General features: G+C 46.0%; 1 protein-coding gene across 4 annotated transcripts in view; it reads right to left on the bottom strand.

Annotated features, from left to right (window-relative positions):
* The window catches only part of STN1 (STN1 subunit of CST complex), a 67,758-nt gene that overhangs the window by 11,197 nt on the left and 35,459 nt on the right, over window positions 1-21,102 (bottom strand). Inside the window, exons 10-11 of one of the 4 annotated variants that reach the window (XM_030807419.1) lie at window positions 20,491-20,687; window positions 8,093-8,686 (exon numbers count right to left, since the gene is read on the bottom strand). In XM_030807419.1, the coding sequence (XP_030663279.1) occupies window positions 20,530-20,687 (158 nt within the window). In that variant the 3' untranslated portion in view covers window positions 8,093-8,686; window positions 20,491-20,529. Of the gene's footprint in view, window positions 1-8,092; window positions 8,687-15,190; window positions 16,778-20,350; window positions 20,688-21,102 lie in introns of those variants that run through there. The other 3 variants (XM_030807422.1, XR_004028772.1, XM_012505621.2) reach the window with 3 other exon arrangements.

Genomic DNA, 21,102 nt, shown 5'->3' with positions numbered 1-21,102 from the left:
CCATCTTTAGTTTTCAGGGTAATTGTTTAAGGCCACTTGAAGACAATATTACATTAATATACATTAACTACTCAGACACTCATATCTAATGGCTATACAGCAGGACCTTAAAAAACATCATTTCGTTCAATGTCATTTGGTTACAACGTTGATGAAGAAATGAATCAATTCCAGGCCAGGGCCACTGTCCGTGGAGTGTGCATCTTTCCCCGTATCTGTGTGGTTTTCTCCAGGTCCTCCCGTTTCCTCTCACATCTTACAGATGTGCCTGCGAGGTGACTTGGTGTGTCATGGCCGCGGTCTGAGTGAGTGTAGGTATGAGAGTACGCCCTGCTGTGAGATGGCATCCTGTCCAGGGCTGATTCTTGTTTGGTGCCTTGAGCTGCCCAGACAGGCTCCGGCCACCCTTGACCCTGAACTGGAAAACTCGAGTAAATAATGATCTTACTTGTTTTTATGAATCTTTCTTAAAATAAAGCTCACATTTATTTCAATGTTTAATATTAGAAGTGTTTTGGTCTTCATTTGGAAGCTTGCTGATATTTTTGTGATCTGAAATATGCCATAGGAACTTTCTTTTCTTTTCTTTTTCTTTTTTTTTTTTTTTGTTTTGAGACAGGTTCTCACTCTGTCACCCAGGCTGGAGTGCAGTGGCACAATCTCGGCTCACTGCAACTTCTGCCTCCTGGGTTCAAGTGATTCTCGTTCCTCAGCCTCTCAAGTAGCTGGGATTACAGGTGTGCACCACCATGCCTGGCTAATTTTTGTATTTTTTGGTGGAAATGTGGTTTCACCATGTTGGCCAGGCTGGTCTCGAACTCCTGGCCTCATGTAATCCGCCCACCTCGGCCTCTCAAAATGCTGGGATTACAGGCATGAGCCACTGCACCTGGCCTCTGCCATAGGAACTTAACTCCTGTTTGTATCAATTAGCTTATGGTTAAATTGGTTTTGTTATTTGTTCTTCTGCTTGAAGTAGCAGTTTCTAAGAATCTGTTGATGATGTTAAGTGAGGAATTACTGTAGTAAGATAGTGCCCCAGTGAGAAGTGTAACAAGCAGACTAGTTCTTGCAGGACTGTTGAACTGTGATGAGTGCATTAGTCCTACTGTCACCCATGTGTTCCCATCTGGCATTAAAACACTTTTGGATGTGGGTAATGTTGTTTGAGGGTGTTTGCTTGTTTGTTTGTTTGTTTCTGAGACAGGGCTTTGCTCTGCAATCCAGGCTGGAGTGCAGTGGTACAATCACACCTCACTGCAGCGTTGACCTCCTTGAGCTCAGGTCATCCTCCCGCCTCAGCCTCCCAAGTAGCTGGGACCACAGGCTTGTGCCACAATGCCTGGCTAATTTTTAAATTTTTTGTAGGAACGGAGTCTCGCCATGTTGCTCAGACTAGTCTAGAACCCTTGGGTTCAAGTGATCTACCCACCTTGGCCTCCCAAAGTGCTGGGATTACAGGCGTGAGCCATCATGCCTGGCCTTGTTTGAGTTTTACACATAGCATGTTTAAACAAGCATGTTTAGTTTTGAAAAACTGATTTTTACCTAATAATATGTAACACAATCCCGTTTGTGTAAAGAGATTTATGGACATGTATTAGGCGGTGTCCTGCCCATCCCCCCTCAGCCCATCCCAGAGAACTGTGGCTTCAGAAGAGTTTCCTTACCCAGTGGGGGCTCTGCCCTCAGGAACCTGTGTCCCCGTCATGGTTTTCTCTGGCTGTAGAAGTATGTTCAGGAAGCTGTGTCTCAGGAGCAACCCACAACCGTGAGGGATGAGTTGGTGCATACATTTCCCAACTTCTTTGTCCTTTGGCAGGACAATTCTGAGGTTTCTTCTCTACCATCTCTCAAAGGGTCACCATGGGATTGAGCCCCGGTTGCCTAAAGTGCTAACCTTCACTGGATCTCCCCTTTCCTGTCTCACTTCTCTATCCCTCACCATGCTTCTTTACATCATGGCCCCACAAAATTACTTGCAACCAAATCATTGACATGGGATTGCTTTGATGGGACCCCACAGGTAGACACTATTTAATACATACACAAATAACGTGGAAGGATTCCCACTTACTGCTAATGGAGCAGCAGGCACACGTTTGGCTGTAGTTCTCCCATTTACCACGTATAGGCTACTCTCTCCTTTTGAAGAATTGTCCCCCTACCAAATAGGAACTGTCTCCCTGACCATAGTGATTGGTTGGGGTTGGGCATTTGATCCAAGCCATTAATAATACCCCCACTTCAGTCCAGACACAGTGGCTCATTTTGGGAGGCCGAGGCAGGTGAATTGCTTGAGCCCAAGAGTTCCAGACCAGCCTGGGCAACACGTTGAAACCCTGTCTCCACACACACACACACAAAATACAAAAATTATCCAGGCACAGTGGTGTGCGCCTGTGGTCCCAGCTACTCGGGAGACTGAGGTGGGAGGATCACTTGAGCCCAGGAGGTGGACATTGCTGTGAGCCAAGATCATGCCACCGCACTCCAGCCTGGGTGACAGAGTGAGACCCTGCCTCAAATAACAATAATAATAGTAATAATACTCCCACCCCTGGCAATTGTGATTGGTCCATAGAGAGAATATAACAGACACCCTCCTTGGGACTTTTCTAACTGGTGCTGTGGGAAGAGAACCTCTTTACTCTCAGAGCTGTGAAGCTATGAGCCCAGAGGTGACCCCAGCCATCTCTCTGACCACACAGAGGATAATGTTCACAGTGAGAGAGGATACAGCCAAATCTCAGAGGCAGGAAGAGAGAAACAAGAGCATCTTCCCAGCATTTGGATTCCTAGGGCCAACTGACCCTAAACCAGTGCCACTCTGTCCCTCCCCACGGTTTCATTAGGTATTCTCTCCTATACCTTACCACCTTGGCATAAGCTAGAGTAAGATCTTTATCATTTATAACCAAAGACTACTATAGATGTTTAACTCCAGGGCAGAAGGTTGGAATGGCAGTGAGGATGTGAAGCAGGAGATTCACTTTTCAGATAGTATGTTTTTCAGTTCTAGGATTTCCATATAGTTCTTTTTTACAGTTTCCTGATCTCTTCTAAATTTCCCATCTCTTTACCCAGTATATGTATCTTTTCCAAAGACTCTTTAACACATTTATCAAAGGTATTTTAAAGCCCTTCTCTGCCAGTTCTGACATCTGAGTTGTCTGTGAGTCTGCTTCTATTGACTAGTATGTCTCTTGATTATGGGTCACATTTCTTTCTTCACCTATCTAATAATTTTTATATAGTGAACATTGTAAACGATATGTTGTAGAGACAGGATTCTGTTATCTTCCTCTTGGATTCTAATAAACACTAAAGTTCAAGAATGGCTGCCCTTAGGGGAAAGTCATACAAGTGTAGATCTCACCCAGAGTGTCTTCCTTCTTTCAAGGAACAAGTCCCCTTCCTTTAGTCTGGTCGTTGTCCAGTGGCATCAAACAGGTTTTTATTTTCACCTTGTCCAGAGTTTGTAATTATGATCTGTAGGAGGGGTTAGCCTTCTACAAATCACTCTACCCTGTTAGACCAAAATTTGGGTATTCACATTTTAGTTCAAATACTATATTAAATATGGTTTGATGTTGTTTACATTCTTTGTCATTTAAAAATAAATTTAAAATGTTTTTAGTTGTACTGGGCATGGTGGCACACACCTGTAGTCCCTGGCTACTTGGGAGGTTGGGGTAGGAGGATTGCTTGAGCCCCAGAGTACAAGGCTATAGTGTGCTATGTTAGTGCTTGTGAATAGCCACTGCATTCCAGCCTGGGCAACACATCAAGACACATATATTTAATTGCTATTTGAATAAAATGTTTGTGAAACCCTGGAAGCACCTTACAGTTTTATGAGACACGGCTTGAAAATCTCTAGTTTAAACCATATGATTGACCATTATGGGTATGGATTAGCATCAACCAGGCATAGGAGTATCTCTATGGCAACTGTTGCCATAGCATCAGGCCTATGACAGAGGTGGAAAATGGGCTTGTGAAGAGTGAAGAGGAATGCAGGGTAGTATCTTCCTGATCCCCATTCCAGGAAATCCAAGAGACTTGCTTTGCACCTTAAAAGAGGAAATCTACAGATGGTGATTAGGTAAAAATGAGCTTTTTGCTAAAAGCTGCCACATTTCCAGCATTCCAACCTATTTTCAGAAGGAGGCTCCTCTTAGCTCCTATGGGCTGATTCATATCCACTTGGTTCATCAATCTGTACCTGTTAACCTGCTCACATGCCCCAAAGTGCAGAGGGTCCCTGCTCCGCAACGAGAAGCAGGGACTCCCACTCAGGAGGAAATTGGCCTCAAGTTTCCCAGTATTTCCACCCTCTCAGACCTATGGATTGGAGAGAAACTTCATCTAAATAAATCATTGCAGCCTCTCCTTTCTCTCCTCCCCATTCCTAGTCGGACCCACTAGTGTTTTAGTCACCAGGAAGCAGACCTGGACCAAGCTTCTCCAACTTTTTGTTTGTTTTTTGAGACAGGGTCTTCCTCTTTCACCTAGGCTGGAGTGCCGTGGTACGATCTCGATGCGCTGTAGCCTCGGCTTCCTGGGCTCAAGTGATTATCCTGCCTCAGTCTCCTGAGTAGCTGGGACCACAGGCATGCACGACTACACATAGCTAATTTTATTTTTTCTTTCAGAAATGGGGTCTCACTATGTTGCCCAGGCTGGTCTTGAACTTCTGGGATCAAGCGATCCTTCTGTCTTGGCCTCCCAAAGTACTGAGATTCCAGGCATAAGGCACAGTGCCTGGCCCTTCTCCAACTTTAATGTGCACACAAGTCCCTTGGGGGTCTTGTTAAAATATAAATCCTGATTTAGTAGGTGTCATGGGCCAAACTGTGTTTACCCCTCATTTTTCTTTCTTTTTTTTTTCTTTTTGAGACAGGATCTGGCTCTGTTACCCAGGCTGGAGTGCAGTGGCAGGATCTCGGCTCACTGCAACCTCCACCTCCTGGGCTCAAGCAATTCTGCCACCTCAGCCTCCTGAGTAGCTGGGACCATAGATGCACGCCACCATGCCCAGTTAATTTTTTGTATTTTTGTAAAGATGGGGTTTTGCCATGTTGCCCAGGCTGGTCTTGACCTCCTGAGCTCAAGCGATCTGCCCGCCTTGGCCTCCCAAAGTGCTGGGATTTCAGACATGAGCCACCGTGCCTGGTCATACCCCTCAAAATTCATATGTTGAAATCATAATCCCCCACCTCATAATGTGACTGTATTTGGAGACAGGATCCTTAAAGAGGTAATTAAGGTTAAATGAGGTCATAAGAGTGGGTCCTAATCCAATAGGACTGGTGTGCTTATAAGAATAGGAGATGAGGCTGGGCGTGGTGGCTCACGGCTGTAATCCCAGCACTTTGGGAGGCCGAGGTGGGTGGATCACCTGAGGTCAGGAGTTCAAGACCAGCCTGGCCAACATGACGAAACCCCATCTCTACTAAAAGTACAAAAATTAGCCGGGTGTGGTGGCGGGCGCCTGTAATCCCAGCTACTCAGGAGGCTGAGGCAGGAGAATCGTTTGAACCCGGGAGGCAGAGGTTGCAGTGAGCTGAGATCACGCCACTGCACTTCAGCCTGAGTGACAACAGCGAGACTCCATCTCAAAAAACAAAAAAAGAGGAGATGAGGACAGATACAGAGGGAAGACCATGTGAAGACATAGGGAGAAGGTAGCCATCTACAAGCCCAGGAGAGAGGCCTCAGAAGAAACAAACCCTGCTGACACCTTGATCTTGGACTTCTGGCCTCCAGAACTGTGAGAAAATACCTTTCTGTTGTGTAAGCCACCCAGTGTGTGATACTTAGTTACGGCAGCCCTAGCAAACTCATACATGTGTGTGGGAAGGCACTGAGCTTTCTGCATTTCTAACAAGCTCCTGGATGCTGCTGATGCTGCTGATTCGAGGACCACACTTTGAGTAGCATGGACCTAGAGAATCTGATTCCTTTTTATTTTATGACATTGTCAGCAGCTTCCTAAGTCATTAGCAGGTGGGGAGGAGGACACTTTTTCTCAAACTCTGCCTTCCTAAAGATAGCTAAGGTAATTGTTCTCTACATTTCTATTTGTGGCACTTTTGAAATTTTACAAATAGAGTGGCACCTTTCAGGTTCTGTAAGTGAATGCAACGGGCTGGATATACCCACAGGGTGTGGCCAGCATAATAGGCAAATTGGGGCACTCATGCTGTGTCTACAGTGGGCAGTTGCCACTCTGTCCCCGTGCTAGAATGTGAGCTTAATGTGGTCATATTTTCCAAAACTTCACTTGAAGCCAGAAATTTGAATTTTTACACTAAATCTCTAGATTTTAAAACTTTCAAATGTTGGCACCTCCATCTGCTTATTTTTGAAATAATGTGAAGCAAAGGAGCTCTCTGAGGTGGTGCTGGATATGTTCAATATCTTGACCTCTACTTTGTTTTAGGTGTATACACATATAAAAATTCGTCATCCAGGTATAGCATAAGCAAAAATTCATCAAACTGTATCATTAAAATTTGTACAACTTACCACTGGTAAGTTATGCCACAATAAAAAAGAAAAAAAACTGCATGGGAATGATATACATGATAGTTATTACCTCTGGGGGCAGAGACAGGTAAGGAACAGGGTTGGCCTTATGTGTATTTCTAACATGTTTCTTCAAAGAGATAGAGGGCTGAAGCATATAGGGGGATTTCTTTCTTTCTTTCTTTCTTTCTTTCTTTCTTTCTTTTTTTTGAGACAGGGTCTTGCTCTGTTGCACAGGCTGGAGTGCAGTGGCACAGTTATAGCTCACTACAGCCTTGACCTCCCAGGCTCAAGTGATCCTCCCACCTCAGCCTCCCAAGTAGCTGGGACTACAGGACCATGCCACCACGCCTGGCTATTTTTTTAAATTTTTAGTAAAGATGAGTTATCACTATGTTGCCCATGCTGGTCTCGAACTCCTGGGCTCCAGCAATCCTCCTGCTTTGGCCTCCCAAAGCGCTGGGATTACAGGTGTGAGCCACCTCGCCCAGCCAGGGGAAAATACTAACAGCTGTTTCATCTCAGTGATACTAGGTATCTGCTTTATTATTTTCTGTGTATTTGAAATATTTCTTAATTAAAATCAACTATTTTTTAATATTAAAAAAATAAAGCCTGGGAAGACCCACACTGTATGAACCAAATAAAACTCCTCAGAGGCTACTGCATCATTCTCTTGGTCTCCCTGTGGGACTGCACAGTTGTTTATGTGGGAATGCTTACTGCCCTGACCCAGGGCTCCCGCATCTTCAGTAAATACCTGCTCCCTCTTTGTCATGGGTGTGATGTGATGTCACCCCACCCACTCAGCCCAGCGCCCTCATATGCCATTCATCACCAGAAGTGTGTCCTCGGTGCAGCCTCAACTGTGGCAAAAATAACATTTATATATCAACCCAATTTGAAGACACTTTGTATTGGGTTCATAGTTTAAAGCTACCAGAGAACAGACTTCTCTGATCCTGAATGCAATTAAAGCCTAGTGGTTGAACTCACCGGGTAGAAGCCTGGGTTTTCCAGTTTACTAAATATATGCCCCTGGGAAAGTTAGTTTCTCAGCTTCTATTTCTTCACCTGTAAATTGGGAATGACGATAGTATCTACTCAGTTTGGCTTATGTGTAGATTTAAATTTGCTGAGTTATTGGTGCATAACTGTTCATTAGTTATTATTAAGTAATTAATACTGGGTTGATTTTACTTTAACTATCTTTCTTACATCATAGATTGTCTGAGGCCACGCCAGTATGAAATCAACAGCTGGCCACCAAGTCTCAAAGGGAAGATATTTTCAGCTGGGTGTGGTGGCTCATGCCTATAATCCCAGCACTTTGGGAGGCTGAGGTGGGCAGATCACTTGAGGTCAGTAGTTTGAGACCAGCCTGGCCAACATGATGAAACCCCATTTCTACAAAAACTAGCTGGACATGGTGGTGTGCTCCTGTAGTCCTAGCTACTCAGGAGGGTGAGGCAGGAGAATAGCTTGAACCCAGGAGCCAGGAGGCGGAGGTTGCAGTGAGCCGAGATCATGCCACTGCACTCCAGCCAGCCTGGGGGATGCACAGCAAGACTCTCAAACAGAAAAAAAGGAAGATATTTTCAACTCTGATTCAAGTGGCAAATGTAATTAAATATTGTCAAGTGCAGGGGCAGTAAAAACTTCTTTCTGCCTTCAATGAATGGACCTGTTTCTGTCCTTCATGAAAAACCCTAAACAGCCAAAGCAACCTTAAGAGAAAATAGAATTGCAGAATCTCCAGGTTGGTTCTTTTCCTCTGGCCTCAAACCTCAGGGGTAGGGCGTTGGCCTCTCCCCTTGGACAGCAGTGTTGCCAGGACAGCCTCCCTGCTGACATGCTCACCTGGGCTGCTTTTGGGGGCTTGTTGCTCAAGGTAATCCTCCAGGAACAGCACCCTGCTGGCAGCTTTGCAACCCCAAAAGGGCTTTTGCAATGACTAATAAAGCCATAAAGGATGAACACAGATCCAAGAAAATTCATTCCCTGAAGGAATATGATTTCGACTACTTTTCACTTGGTGCTTCTTTGTCTTTTAAGCCACATGCATTCAATGTCTGTCTGAAATTCCAGTTCTCTCACGTTGCAGTCTCCGGAGGCCATTTTCTCTGGTAAACGGGTGAAACACTCTCGGAGCCTGGAAAGGGGTAGAGGAGCCAATTACTCATGAAAGCCCATTTTCTCTGTGGGTTTTCCCTTACATTTCAGGAGATGTATTCCTTTAGCATTTCTGCTGTCACCGGTTCAGACCCCCAGAAATCTCCTGAGCCCCCTTTTCCCCTCCCATTAATTTAAAAATCCTGTAGCCCTTACTGTGGTCTGCCTTGCAGAACCTGGCAGTTCACTTGACCTTTTCCACTCTCCCCCAAATTGGTTACCTACCTGTTGGTTCTCTTACACTAATGTCCCCTGCCACTGTCCGGTTCAGGCCCTCCCCACCCCTCCCTGGATGACAGCAGCAGATGCGTCTCTCTGGTCTACCCGCCCCTGACTTCGCCCTCAAGCAGTGCTCCTCCACTCTGCTGCTAAAATACTTTCTAAAATACAAACCTGATGCCCCCTCTCAGCTGAAAATCCTTTAATGCTGACCTCCCCCAACCCATTTCCAGACGAAATGTTCCCAGTCCTGCTAGAGCTTCTGCATTGTCAAGAATAGCCAAATACCTGGATTTTTATGTGAATTCCCCAATCCTTTTTTATTTGTAAAGTTATTACATTTTACATTTAAAAAAATTATAAAACATTGCAACAAGTCTCTCACCCATTCCTGCTCCCCGATTCCCTATTTGAAGAGGCCATCACTGTGGCCGGGTTCTTCTGCAGCGCTGCCTTACACACACACACACCCTACAAACATACACATAAACAAGCACACACTGCCTTTTTTTCCATATAGATGGTAGCCAATTTTTAAATGTTGGAATAAAGCTTCAAAACCCTGAGGGTCAAACAAAAAACACTTTTGTTCCCCTGAGGGTCAAACAAAACACAGGCATGTGCCTTATGATCCACTGGGTTATAGATCACAGAGGCATGTGTCTTTTGATCCACTTGACTGACAGCTCCCTGAAGACAGGACACTTTGTCCTGGTATCCTCTTCAGTACCTGGGATGATGCCTTGCACACAGTTGGCACTCAGTAAGCACACTGCCTGTCCATGGAAACTTTTCTTAAGCACCAGCACTGTGTCTAATGCTGAGTCTACCACAGACTACGGGGTGAACTGTGGCGTGGCCACCCAAGAGGGAACACTCAGGAGAGTTAGTTGTCTGGTTAAGTCTCAAGTCCTGTGGAAACAACCAGAATCTGCCTGCTTCCCATATTTCCTGGTTACCTGGGTCAACAACAAATGGACAGAAATAGCAGATTACAGTCCCCGTTCTCAGTTCTCAGGCCCACCCTAATGGGGCATCTGCTCGTGCTGACGGCCTAAGCCATGGCAGAGTGCTGAAACTAGTACCTCCACGCCAGCTGTCATTCCCAGGAGTGGAGCTTCTAGGTCTCGCCCTCCACCAGGACAAGTCAAGGCGGGACAGGACCAAAACCACAGGCGCAGGCAGAGCTTGCTGATTCTTCCCGAGGCACTGGGCTGGGCAGGGCAGGGCAGGGCTGGGCCAGCTGCTGTGATGAGTAAGGCGTTCAAGCTTCTTCATGTTGGGAGAAGACTCATTGCTCAGGTGGTTTTGGAATCTCCTAGAATAGATTCTGTTTGCTCACTCTCCTGAGTCCCCTGCTTGCTCCCACACAGCCTGGCAGGAACAGGGCCTGTGTTCACAGGTCGCTCTTCCCCTCTGGCAACAGGTGTCATGGTTGTGGGACAAGGTGGCATTGTCATTCATGATGAGGTGGACCCCACTGAGGAATCGCAGCAAGATCTTACATATCTCTCCCCCATCCTTCGAGGCAGCGATGTCCAATCCTGTGTCAGCAGTGATTCAGGACAGGTGGTTCCTGTCGCAGCACACTCCCGAGGGAACGCCATAGGCAATGTCCCTGGAACTGTACGGTGACATCCTCCCCTTCTCTCTCACTCGAGAGCATTCTGGCAGGGAAGGCCACGGGGAGCACGACCTTAAGGTTCACCTTGAATGTTATTCTAATTGTGGTGCAGTATGAATCTTACTACCGAAACGCAGGTGGGCGAGACTTGTCATAGTCCTTTTTTTCTTTTTCTTTTTTTATTTTTTTGAGACAGAGTATTGCTCTGTCACCAGGCTGGAGTGCAGCAGCGCAATCGCGGCTCACTGCAACCTCTGCCTCCTTGGGTTCAAGCGATTCTCCTGCCTCAGCCTCCCGAGTAGCTGGGACTACAGGCGGGTGCCACCACGCCCAGCTAATTTTTGTGTTTTTAGTAGAGATGGTGTTTCACCACGTTGGCCAGGATGGACTTGATCTCTTGACCTCATGATCCGCCCACCTTGGCCTTCCAAAGTGCTGGGATTACAGGCATGAGCCACCACGCCTGGCCCCTTTTTTTCTTTATTTCAAGTTACCTCAGCCTTGATGCCCTCACCCTCGAGCCTGGCATGAAAATTAGATTTGTAGTAACAGGATGGAGCAGGCTCCCCTTCCCTGGAAATATGTGAAAATCCAGGAGGTTACAGGGTACCTGGAAAACAGGGACAGGCCCACTCTTCTCCTGAGACCAAGACCGCTGTGGAAATCCCCGGGGCTCCAGCCTGCATGCACCTCCAGGGAAGGGCTTGTGGCCGCTTCCTTTCCAAGCTGACACACAGGAATCTTGCTGAAGCTGAGAAGCCTAGGCCAAGGCTCTGACCTTCTGAGAGACACCACAAAACCGCTCCACAGAAGTCCTGCCACACTGGCAACTGCCACGGGACTGTCACAGGGAGCACATTCCCATCCGCGATGCCTGGGGGCCACCAATCAATCCTTCCCCAGGCTTCAGGCTTCCAGAAAACATAAAACAGATTGTCAGGCCAGGCGCAGTGGCTCAGGCCTATAATCCCAGCACTTTGGGAGGCTGAGGTGGGCGGATCACCTGAGGTCAGGAGTTCAAGACCAGCCTGGCCAACATGGCGAAACCCCATCTCTACTAAAAATACAAAAATTAGCCGAGCGTGGTGGCACACGCCTGTAATCCCAGCTGCTTCAGAGGCTGAGGCAGGAAAATCGCTTTAACCCAGGAGGAGGGGGTTGCACTGAGCCGAGATTGCGCCATTGCACTTCAGCCTGGGTGACAGAGCGAGACTCTTGTCTCAAAAAAAAAAAAAAAACAAACAGAGAGTCTGTGCAAACAACTTCTGAATTCAGCCCCCAAGCCAAACCTCCCTGAGGCAAGGCTAGCTTCCAGCTTGGAAAGAAGAAATAAGATACAGGAAAAACAAAACCCACACCAATAGCTCAATATATTATCCCGCCACCTAACTTATATTAGAATAATCATTCACAATTTCAGTACAGTGTAACATTCAGCCCTTGTCACAAATGCCTGTGCCCCATATCAGAGCTCAGGCACCCCGCTGCTGCTTTGCTCTAAAGCAGAGCTGAAGAACTGAAGGATATTCTGTCCTCACCCTGCTTTATTTCCTCCAATCACAGATTGTCCTCAGAATAAAAAATCAATGCCCTCCTCCCCGAGGGAGCAATTTCTAGCCAAGAAGATGATCAAAAATGGTGTTGCCCAATGCCCCAATTAACTGTACCAAACCCAGTAAATGATGGAAGTGAAGCCTCAGCTTATGATGATAATTAAGCTATGTTGAGTCAATGGCAGCTGCTGTTAAGACCACTTCTATTACTAAAACTACCTTCTCCACTTAATTAGCACTTCCTTAAAAACATCCTTAGTTTTTCACATTAATCTGACTGGGGACAGTGTCACTGAACCAGAGCTAAATGGCATCTAGTCTATGAGAGGTCTGAGTCAATAGTATGGCGGCTGGTTTTAAAAAGATTGCTGTCCTTTCTTTGCTTGATGACTTGTGATATAGAAAAAAGAAAAATAAATAAAACCATCGGTGTTGTAATACATTATTATTTTTAATATTTGGGTGGGCATGTGACCAAGCACTTGGAGTGGCAGGTTTGGAATTTTGAATTTTGAGTTCTTCCGGATGTTTATTCCAGCTGTGTATTAACTGGCACCTTGGCAGCTGCGCTCTGGGCTGGTTCCGCAGTAGATACCACTGCTAGAACACGTGCCTGGCCGTCTGTAGCCCTTGCTGGAAGCAATGGCTACTGTCCAGGGTAAAACTTTATCTAAAGGCTCCCATGATGAACAGATGCTCAATACTACTCATACTAAAAAAACATAAATGCAAACAGAAACCAGAAATCATTTTCACCTATCAGATGGACATGGACTAAAAATACTGATAATACAAAGTGTGGGTGAGCTCATGGGCAAACAGTAGACGCATAAATCATTGATAGGAGTGTACGATGGATCAGTCTTTTTACTGGGTAATTTGTTAGTGCCTATGCAAATTTTAAAATGCCCATGCCCCTTTTCCTGGCAGTTCTATTGCTAGAAATTTACCATACAAACATACTTTAAACACATACCAAGAAAAGAAAAATGTTTCCTGCAGAATTGGTTGCAATAGCAACAAATCGGAAACCAATTAAATGTTTTTCCATAGGGCCTTGGCTAAGTGCATTATGGAACAGCAATACGATGGAATTATGTCACCATTTTAAAAGATGCTGATTTTGCATGCTAAAGTGAAAAAGAAAAAAAGACTTCCAAAATATAGTATTAATAAAAATGTGAAGTGCATATAAAATGCTGACCTTTTTTTTGGAAGGATACACAAAAATATTGTTAACATGGTTATTTTCCTAACAATATACATACAATCTTAAAAATATACACAGTAAGCCGGGTGCAGTGGCTCACACCTGTAATCCCAGCACTTTGGGAGGCTGAGGCGGGCCCATCACCTGAAGTCGCGAGTTCGAGACCAGCCTGACCAACATAGAGAAACCCCATCTCTACTGAAAATACAAAGTTAGCCAGGCATGGTGGCACATGCCTGAAATCCCAGCTACTCGGGAGGCTGAGGCAGGAGAATTGCTTGAAGCTGGGAGGTGGAGGTTGCGGTGAGGCAAGATCACACCACTGTACTCCAGCCTGGGCAACAAGAGTAAAACTCCGTCTCTCTCTCTCTCTCTATATATATATATATGTATGTATACATACATCACCTAAATATATATATACACACCCACACACACACACACACATATATATATACACACATATATATAGAGATATATATGTATATACATATATATATATACACACATACATACACACAGTATTTGGGAAGTGGTAGACCATTCTTTCCCCTTCTTTGTATTTTTTTGGTATTTTTAAGCCTAGCTCTTTAAAGAATGATGCTGTATTTATATAAAAGCTGAAAGATATCTGTGAGAGACTGTATTTTCCAACATGACCAGGGTAATATTCCCGGACCTATGTGCCCTTCTAGAACCTCGTTACTCCCCATCAAGAGGTGGAGTTTATTCCTCTCCTCTCGAATCTGCATGGGACTGTGATAGCCTCAACAATTAGAAGGCCATGGAAGTGAGGCTGTGGCTTCTGGGGCCACAGAAAAAGGGCCATGTGGCTTCCATGTGGCTCTTGCTATCTCTTGGAATGCCTACCCTGGAAACCCAGACACCATGATGTGAGGAATCCCAACCTAGCCCATAGTTCTGAGTCTGTTCACAGCGTTGTGCACACATCACCACTATCTAATTCCAGAACATGTCCATTAACCCCAAAAGGAGCCCTGTACCACCCAATCCCCACCCTTCCCATGCCTGGCCACACCATCTACTTTTTTTTTTTTTTTTTTACAGACAGAGTCTCGCTTTGTCACCCAGGCTGGAGTGCAGTGGCATGATCTTGGCTCACTGCAACCTCTGCCTCCTGGGTTCAAGCAATTCTCCCTGCCTCAGCCTCCCGAGTAGCTGGAATTACAGGTGCCCACCAGCACGCCTGGCTAACTTTGGTACTTTTTAGTTGATACAGGGTTTAGCCATGGCCAGGTTGGTCTTGAACTCCTGACTTCAGGTGATCTGCCCACCTCGGCCTCTGAAAGTGGTGGGATTACAGGTGTGAGCCACTGCACCCAGCCTCATCTATTTCTTCTCTGTGTATGTGCCTATTTTCTGGACATTTCATTTAAATGGAATCATACAATATGTGGCCTTTTGTGTCTAGCTTCTTGCACTTAATTTCTTCAAGGTTCACCATGCTTTAGCATATATCAGTACTTCATTGAGTAATACTGCATTGTATGGATAGCCCACCTTTTGTTTATCCATTCATTGGCTGATGGACATTTGGGTTGTTTCTACTTTTTGGTTGTTAGGAATAATGCTGCTGTGAACATTTGCTTACAAGCGTTTGTGTGGCCATGTTTTCAATTCTCTTGCGTTGAAGTACTTTTACATCACCTAAATATTAAATGATAAATACATAATAATCAAATGATACTAATAACTGATACACAATTAATTCTTATTAAAGCAAATTTCCTAAGAGCAGAAACCTGTTCCTTCGTGGTATTTCAGGTTTAATGAAGACCACTGGGTAGACCTGAAGTAATAAAACAGCACTATTTCCAACCCAGATTTTTCACCAATTCACACTGACATTTTCTCAAATCAGTCTGAAAACTGATCATCTGTTTATTATCTCTATGCAAAAACCCCAGGGCTGTGCTGTGGTCTTCAAAATCCCTCTTTATGTTACAAAATGAAAACTTATCATTTAAATTTGACATACAGAAAAGGACTAGAGCCTTTTCAGGAATTTGGAGTTTGATTAGAATTCTGGGGAACACAGAACCTTTTGCTGTACTGTGATTTACCTATTTAGATTTATTTAATAAATACAGTAGAGGTGAACAGACGATAGTGCAAGTTCAATAGAAGTGGGGTGATTTAAAAAAATTCTGGATTACAATGAAAACTCACTTATGTGGGAGCTTGAGCTCACATTTACACCAGCAGAAATCATGCAAATAAGAACCACTGCAGAGTTCTTTGTCCACAGACACCATCTCCCTTCAGGATGGTCCTGCTTTTCCCCCAGCACCTGTGCAGCATCTCTGGCGAGCCTTATCACAGTCTTTCTGAGTTTGCCTGTATGCTTCACATAAATGTAGTAAGAAAACAATGAGACGCTTCTTTGGGGCAACTGCTGTAGAAGCCACTAATGAGAAAGTGTAGATGTTTCCATCACGGAAAATTACAAGTTTACTTGGTTTCAGTCCTTGGCACTAAGTCTTAGGTTCCTTGTCACTGAACAGCCTTCTTTCCACTTGGCTTCTCTCGGCCAGCATCCTGGCACACCATCAGAGGAGGAAATAATGAGAAAGAAGTGTCTTACAGGGATGGGGAGCACTGGTAGCTTACCATATGGGCATAATCATGGCTCTTCAAACAAATCCTTGACCAGACAGTAGCACTATTTGTCTTCTTGCCTACACAAGCTACATGTGGGGTTCACACCTCCTGAAACACGTGCACACTAAGAGAACTGGAGAATGTTTGCTCAGTTTCCCTCCTTTTCAGGGGAACCCTCTGGCTGGTCTTCAGTACATGAGCAGTGACCCAACTGTGGTTAGCTCCAGAGAGTTTTCTAAGAGTCCCTCATGTTCTTAGAGTTCTGATGTTGCTGTAGAAGACAGAGGCCTACCTCATTCTTGGTTTACTCATGCTTCAGGTTACATGAGTGTGGGGTAGGGAGTGGGAAACAGCTTTATAATTTTTGTAGAAATTATATAAGGAGTCAGGAGTTTGAGACCACCCAGGCCGGCCTCAAACCACCAACACACCGGTTGAATTCTTGTCCAGCGCCCAAGAAGAATGAGAATGTACTGACAGTGGAAGAGTGAGCACTTGCTAATTATAAAAATGCCAAAGGATAGCCATGTTGGGTAAAAAGTACCTGAGATCTCACCATGCAGAGGTAACATGTGCATCCCTTTGGTGAGCATTTCTAGTAATCTGTCTGATGTGTATAATTATTCATCCAGCATTTCCCAAATATATTTGTGAACATAGTGTTAGTTTGTGTTCATCCAGGAGCCAATCCTGAGACAGAGACTGGAAAGCAAGAAATGCATTTGGGAGGTCAGCATGTGGTAAAGGGGAGCAGGGAAGTAAGGCAGGGAGGGTGAGGCTGGTGGTTATCAGGTTAGCTGCTCCTGTGGGTGGATGGATGGTGCTCAGTCCCATGGAGGAACTCTGGAAAAGAGTATGGAACGTGTGCCTCAGCAATGCTTACCTGAGGGCGAGGGAGCTGGGGCATTTATACCCAAGGTGCTGTTGGCTGAGGCTGCTCCCTGGGGGTGTGACTTCTGAGCACTTCCAGCCTGCACAGCCTACTAAGACATGTGAGAAAGCACCCCCGCAACCACTCCCCCTAGGAAAGAGGCAGACACTGGCAGCCGGAAGGCAGCCAGACACATACTTATTGGTCATATTGCTTAGGAGATGTGTCAGGCACTGTTCTAGGTGCTGGGGACATGGAAGGAAAGAAAAACAGAGAATTCTGCCATCATGGAACATTCTGTCTATTGGGGAAAAATAATAAACAGGGCAAGTAAGAAACCATGGAGTGTGTTAGGCAGTATCAAGTACTGTGAAGAAAAATGAAGTAGGAAAGGGAGTTCTGGGAAGAGGGACGGGAGGTGGGTTACAAACAGTGAAAGACGAATGAGGGCAGGCCTCGCTGAGAAGGTGACACTCAAGTAAAGGCTGGAAAGAGGGCAGAGGGAGGCACTTCACATGGTTACCTGGGAAGAGGAAATAGCAGGAGCACCGGCCCTAAGGCAGGAATATGCCGAGGCATGTGTGCAGCAAGGCCCATGCGGCTGGGCTGGGAGGGCAGGGCAAGCCGGGCCGTGCTGACCTCTGTGCAGCCTCAGGCTCCTACCTGGGGCAAGACCAAAGGCTGTAGGAGAGTGGGAGTGTTAACAGGGTGGCAACAGCTGCTGTGCTGTGAACAGTCCAAGAGGGGCCAGGGCGGAAGCAAGGAGGACTGAGGAGGCCGGGAAGGAGGGTGAAGCAGTTGGATTCTGGAGATATTTTGAAGATAGAGCCAAAAGACTTGCAGACAGATTGGATGTGAGGTATGATAGAAAGAAAGAAGCCAATGGATTTGGTTTGAGCAACTGGATGGAGCTGCCTCTTCCTGATTCAGGGACATTTTTCCAATGGAGTGGCACAGGATTTTTTTCTCGGTCACTTTGCAAGCCAGGGACCTCTGGCTGGTGACGCCCCGCCTGGGCCTCGCTTGACCATGCTACCTGCTGCGAGAGACGGCCCGCCCACTTCACCCGCCTGGGCCAAGTATGGCTTCTACACTGGTTGAGTTCTTGCCCAGCAACCAAGAAGAATGAGAATGTGCTGACAGTGGAAGAGTGAGCAAAGCTGGGAGTTTATTGAGTGATGAAACAGTTTTCAACAGAGAGGGGACGTGGGGGTGGTCCCACCACCCAAAGGCGGGAAAGTCCCCCTAATATGGCTGAGTCCGGGTCTTTTTATGGGCTCAGAATGGGGGAAGGGCAGGCTGTAGGTATTATTGGAAAAGGCAACATTCGATTGGTTAAGGCGTTATTCAGAAAGAATCAATTGGGAAAGGGTGGGCAAACAGGAACAGAAGTTCCCACTCTGGGTGGTGGGTTTCATCCAGGACCAGTAGTCTGGTCTTTTAGCCTTCAGGCTGTTCTTCGCATGAATGTGGGGTGTCATTTGGGACCCACCCCTCTCTGCCTAGGCATTTGGCTGCCTCATGTCACTATCAGGAGCAAGCCTGGGGTCAGGAGTAACTGGGAGGCTGGCTTTGGGCCTAAGAAGTTTGAGATGTCCATTAGAGACCTAAGTGGAGATGTCAGTAGCAAACTGAATATAGGGGTCTGCAGTTCAGGGAAGAGGCCCATTCTGGGTTTAAATTGAGGAGTTAGACAGCATATAGATGGTATAATCCATGTGGCTGCTGGAGACACACCAGGGAGCAAGCCAGATAGAAAAGAGGTCTGGGACTGAGCTCTCAGGGAGGCAGAGCACTGAACAAAGGAACCTGAGAAGGAGCAACCAGAGAGCTCGGTGTCCTGAAAGCCAAATGTGAAAGTACTTCCAGGAGAAGGCAGTGGTCGACTGTGTATATATATATATATATATATATATATATATATATACACACACACACGTGCTACATTTATAAAGACCTCCATGTAGAAATATACACTCTCTCTACAGATATATACATACACACAGGGAGCTGTAGATAATGGTGTTATACTACAGAAACAGATCTATAACTCTTATCTACTTCCCACTAAATCTACTGGGGACAGTGTGCCATGGCAACACTGTCTGTCTGCTTTCATCATTTTTTTTCGTGGCTGCATAGTATTTCATTGTGCCCAGGAACCGTAATTAACTTTTTCCCTATAGAAATTTTCCCCAATATAGAATTCTAGATTATACAGCAATGAACACCTTGTGCAATCATCCTTTCACACTTGTGTGGCCATCTCCTTGAGATAAACCCCTAAGAGCAGAGTTGCTACAGGCAAGGGTATGCCCCTTTTACCTTCTGATTCTGGACTCCTTCCTGGGCAGCCCCACTAATCAGACACATTCAACGTGGAACAGCTGCTGACCTCAAGGAAGAACTGCCCAGGACATCATTCCAGGCAGACTCTATTCTAGGGACCCTTCTGTACACAGAGAAGACGCAGGGCAGCCGCTACATAATCACTGTTAGAAATCAGCAAAGGTTTGCATCATCACACAAGTCTATGACAGGAGGCCATCTACTGGTCCTAGCTCTCAGCCTGACGTATCAAGCTGCAGTAGACTCCTGCATATAAAGACTGTCCTGTTTCCGCGGAGAGAGGAGCAACTCTCCAGGCCTAAAGGATCTCCGGCTGAGCCACGAAGAGCTTATTACATCAAGAGCAAATGCGGCAGACGAAGACAGTGCCTTCTGTGAAATGACTGTAATTAACTCCAAATCTTTCTCCACACTTTATTTTTGCTGGCTAGATTTGTCATTTTGCTGTCAGAACAGGCCTACAACATAGCTCAGATGTTTTTCCTTTACCTTGTCATTCTGAGCAAAAGCATGACTCCATCACCTGTCTGGGCACATACTGAGACTTTGTCTGGATGGTGTCAGCACATCCTGCACACTCAGCGGCAACCCTGAAAATAACATCTATCGCCTGCCAGGCAATTGGCTGACTGCCTCCGTGATCTTCAGGGGCATCGAGGGACAATGTATTTAGTCATGCACCTCTGTAAGTGCAGGGAAATGTACTGGGACATCTTTTGATTCCCAAGGAAATAAAAGGAAAATGACAAACACATAGTCATGCTGTGGATCCCTGTTTATTCCTATCTCCGGGCAGGCCTGTAAAGAGCATCGACCCAGGTCTCAACCCCACTGCTGGTAACTGAGCCACAGAAACTGTAAGCAAGTGACACTCATCCAGGGAGAACTACTCCCCTAAACCAGTTCTTAGCCAGCAAGGGAGGCCCACAGGAAGGTCTCTGATAACCTGAAGTTTTGAAAAGCTTAGAACTGTGTGATCAGGCCATATGCTCCTCAGTTCCTGAACGTTCACTACCCTATGGTGTCCCTTTGCCATGGTAGAGACTCCAACCACAAACGCCAGTTAAGCTGCCAACACTGTTTCCTCCCCATTCTGCTCTGCGAACAATGCGCAGTCCAGCCAGGAGGTCAACAGGGAGGGTTTTCTTGTTGTGTCATGGCTGAGATCAAAATCATTGTACTCCAAGGACACAGTGGACAGAAGGGAGCCAACAACATTTATGCCAAATCCCATTCCCAAGATGACCATATTTTATAGTTTATTATGAGGTAACTGCCTCCAGACAGATAAGCCCCTGCATGATGCTGAAAGTCAGAGCCTGGGGGTGAACGCCACCTTATCTTTGTCCTCCTCAGCTGGTCTGCGTGTCTCTGCTCAGAACGCTGTGTAGTAGTGCTCCATTGTGCTGACAATGTCACTCTGGTCCTCCAGGAGCTCCAGAACTTGCTGCAGCACAGCCTCACTCAGGCCCGGGCGGATGCTCAGGCGAGCGCAGGCCAAGATGTGCAGGAAGTGACAGCCCTTCTCCATGTCTGCAGGAAAAAGGCAGGTGGCTGAGTGTGGACACAACTGTCGGGCCACCTGCATTCTGACCAGATCCCCAGATGATCTTTATGCACATTAAAGTCAGAAATGCATGATCCACATGATCACAAAAACAAAACAGAAACACCTGTTCTCAGGCCCCTGATGTCACCACGGTGACATGGAGCCACTGCTCAGGGACTCTGAACTTCAACCTTCAAGGATTCCCAATCAAAGATTTTTTTATCCATAACCTACTGGATTTTTAGTGCTTGATAAACTTTTTTCTCTGGGGTAATTACATGTATAAGTGTAACCTATTCAGTGCCAAACCTCTAGCTTCTCAGAGGGGAGCCCTCTCGAGAGAGACTCACGGCAGAGCTGGTTTGCTGCAGCCACCGTGTGCTTCCCCCTAAGTCCTAA

This window comes from Nomascus leucogenys, chromosome 3 (genome assembly GCF_006542625.1).
Source record: "Nomascus leucogenys isolate Asia chromosome 3, Asia_NLE_v1, whole genome shotgun sequence".
NCBI classification, from domain to species: Eukaryota; Metazoa; Chordata; class Mammalia; order Primates; family Hylobatidae; genus Nomascus; species Nomascus leucogenys.
Note: the sequence above shows the minus strand (reverse complement) of the source record. Positions and strands in the feature narration are given on the sequence as shown.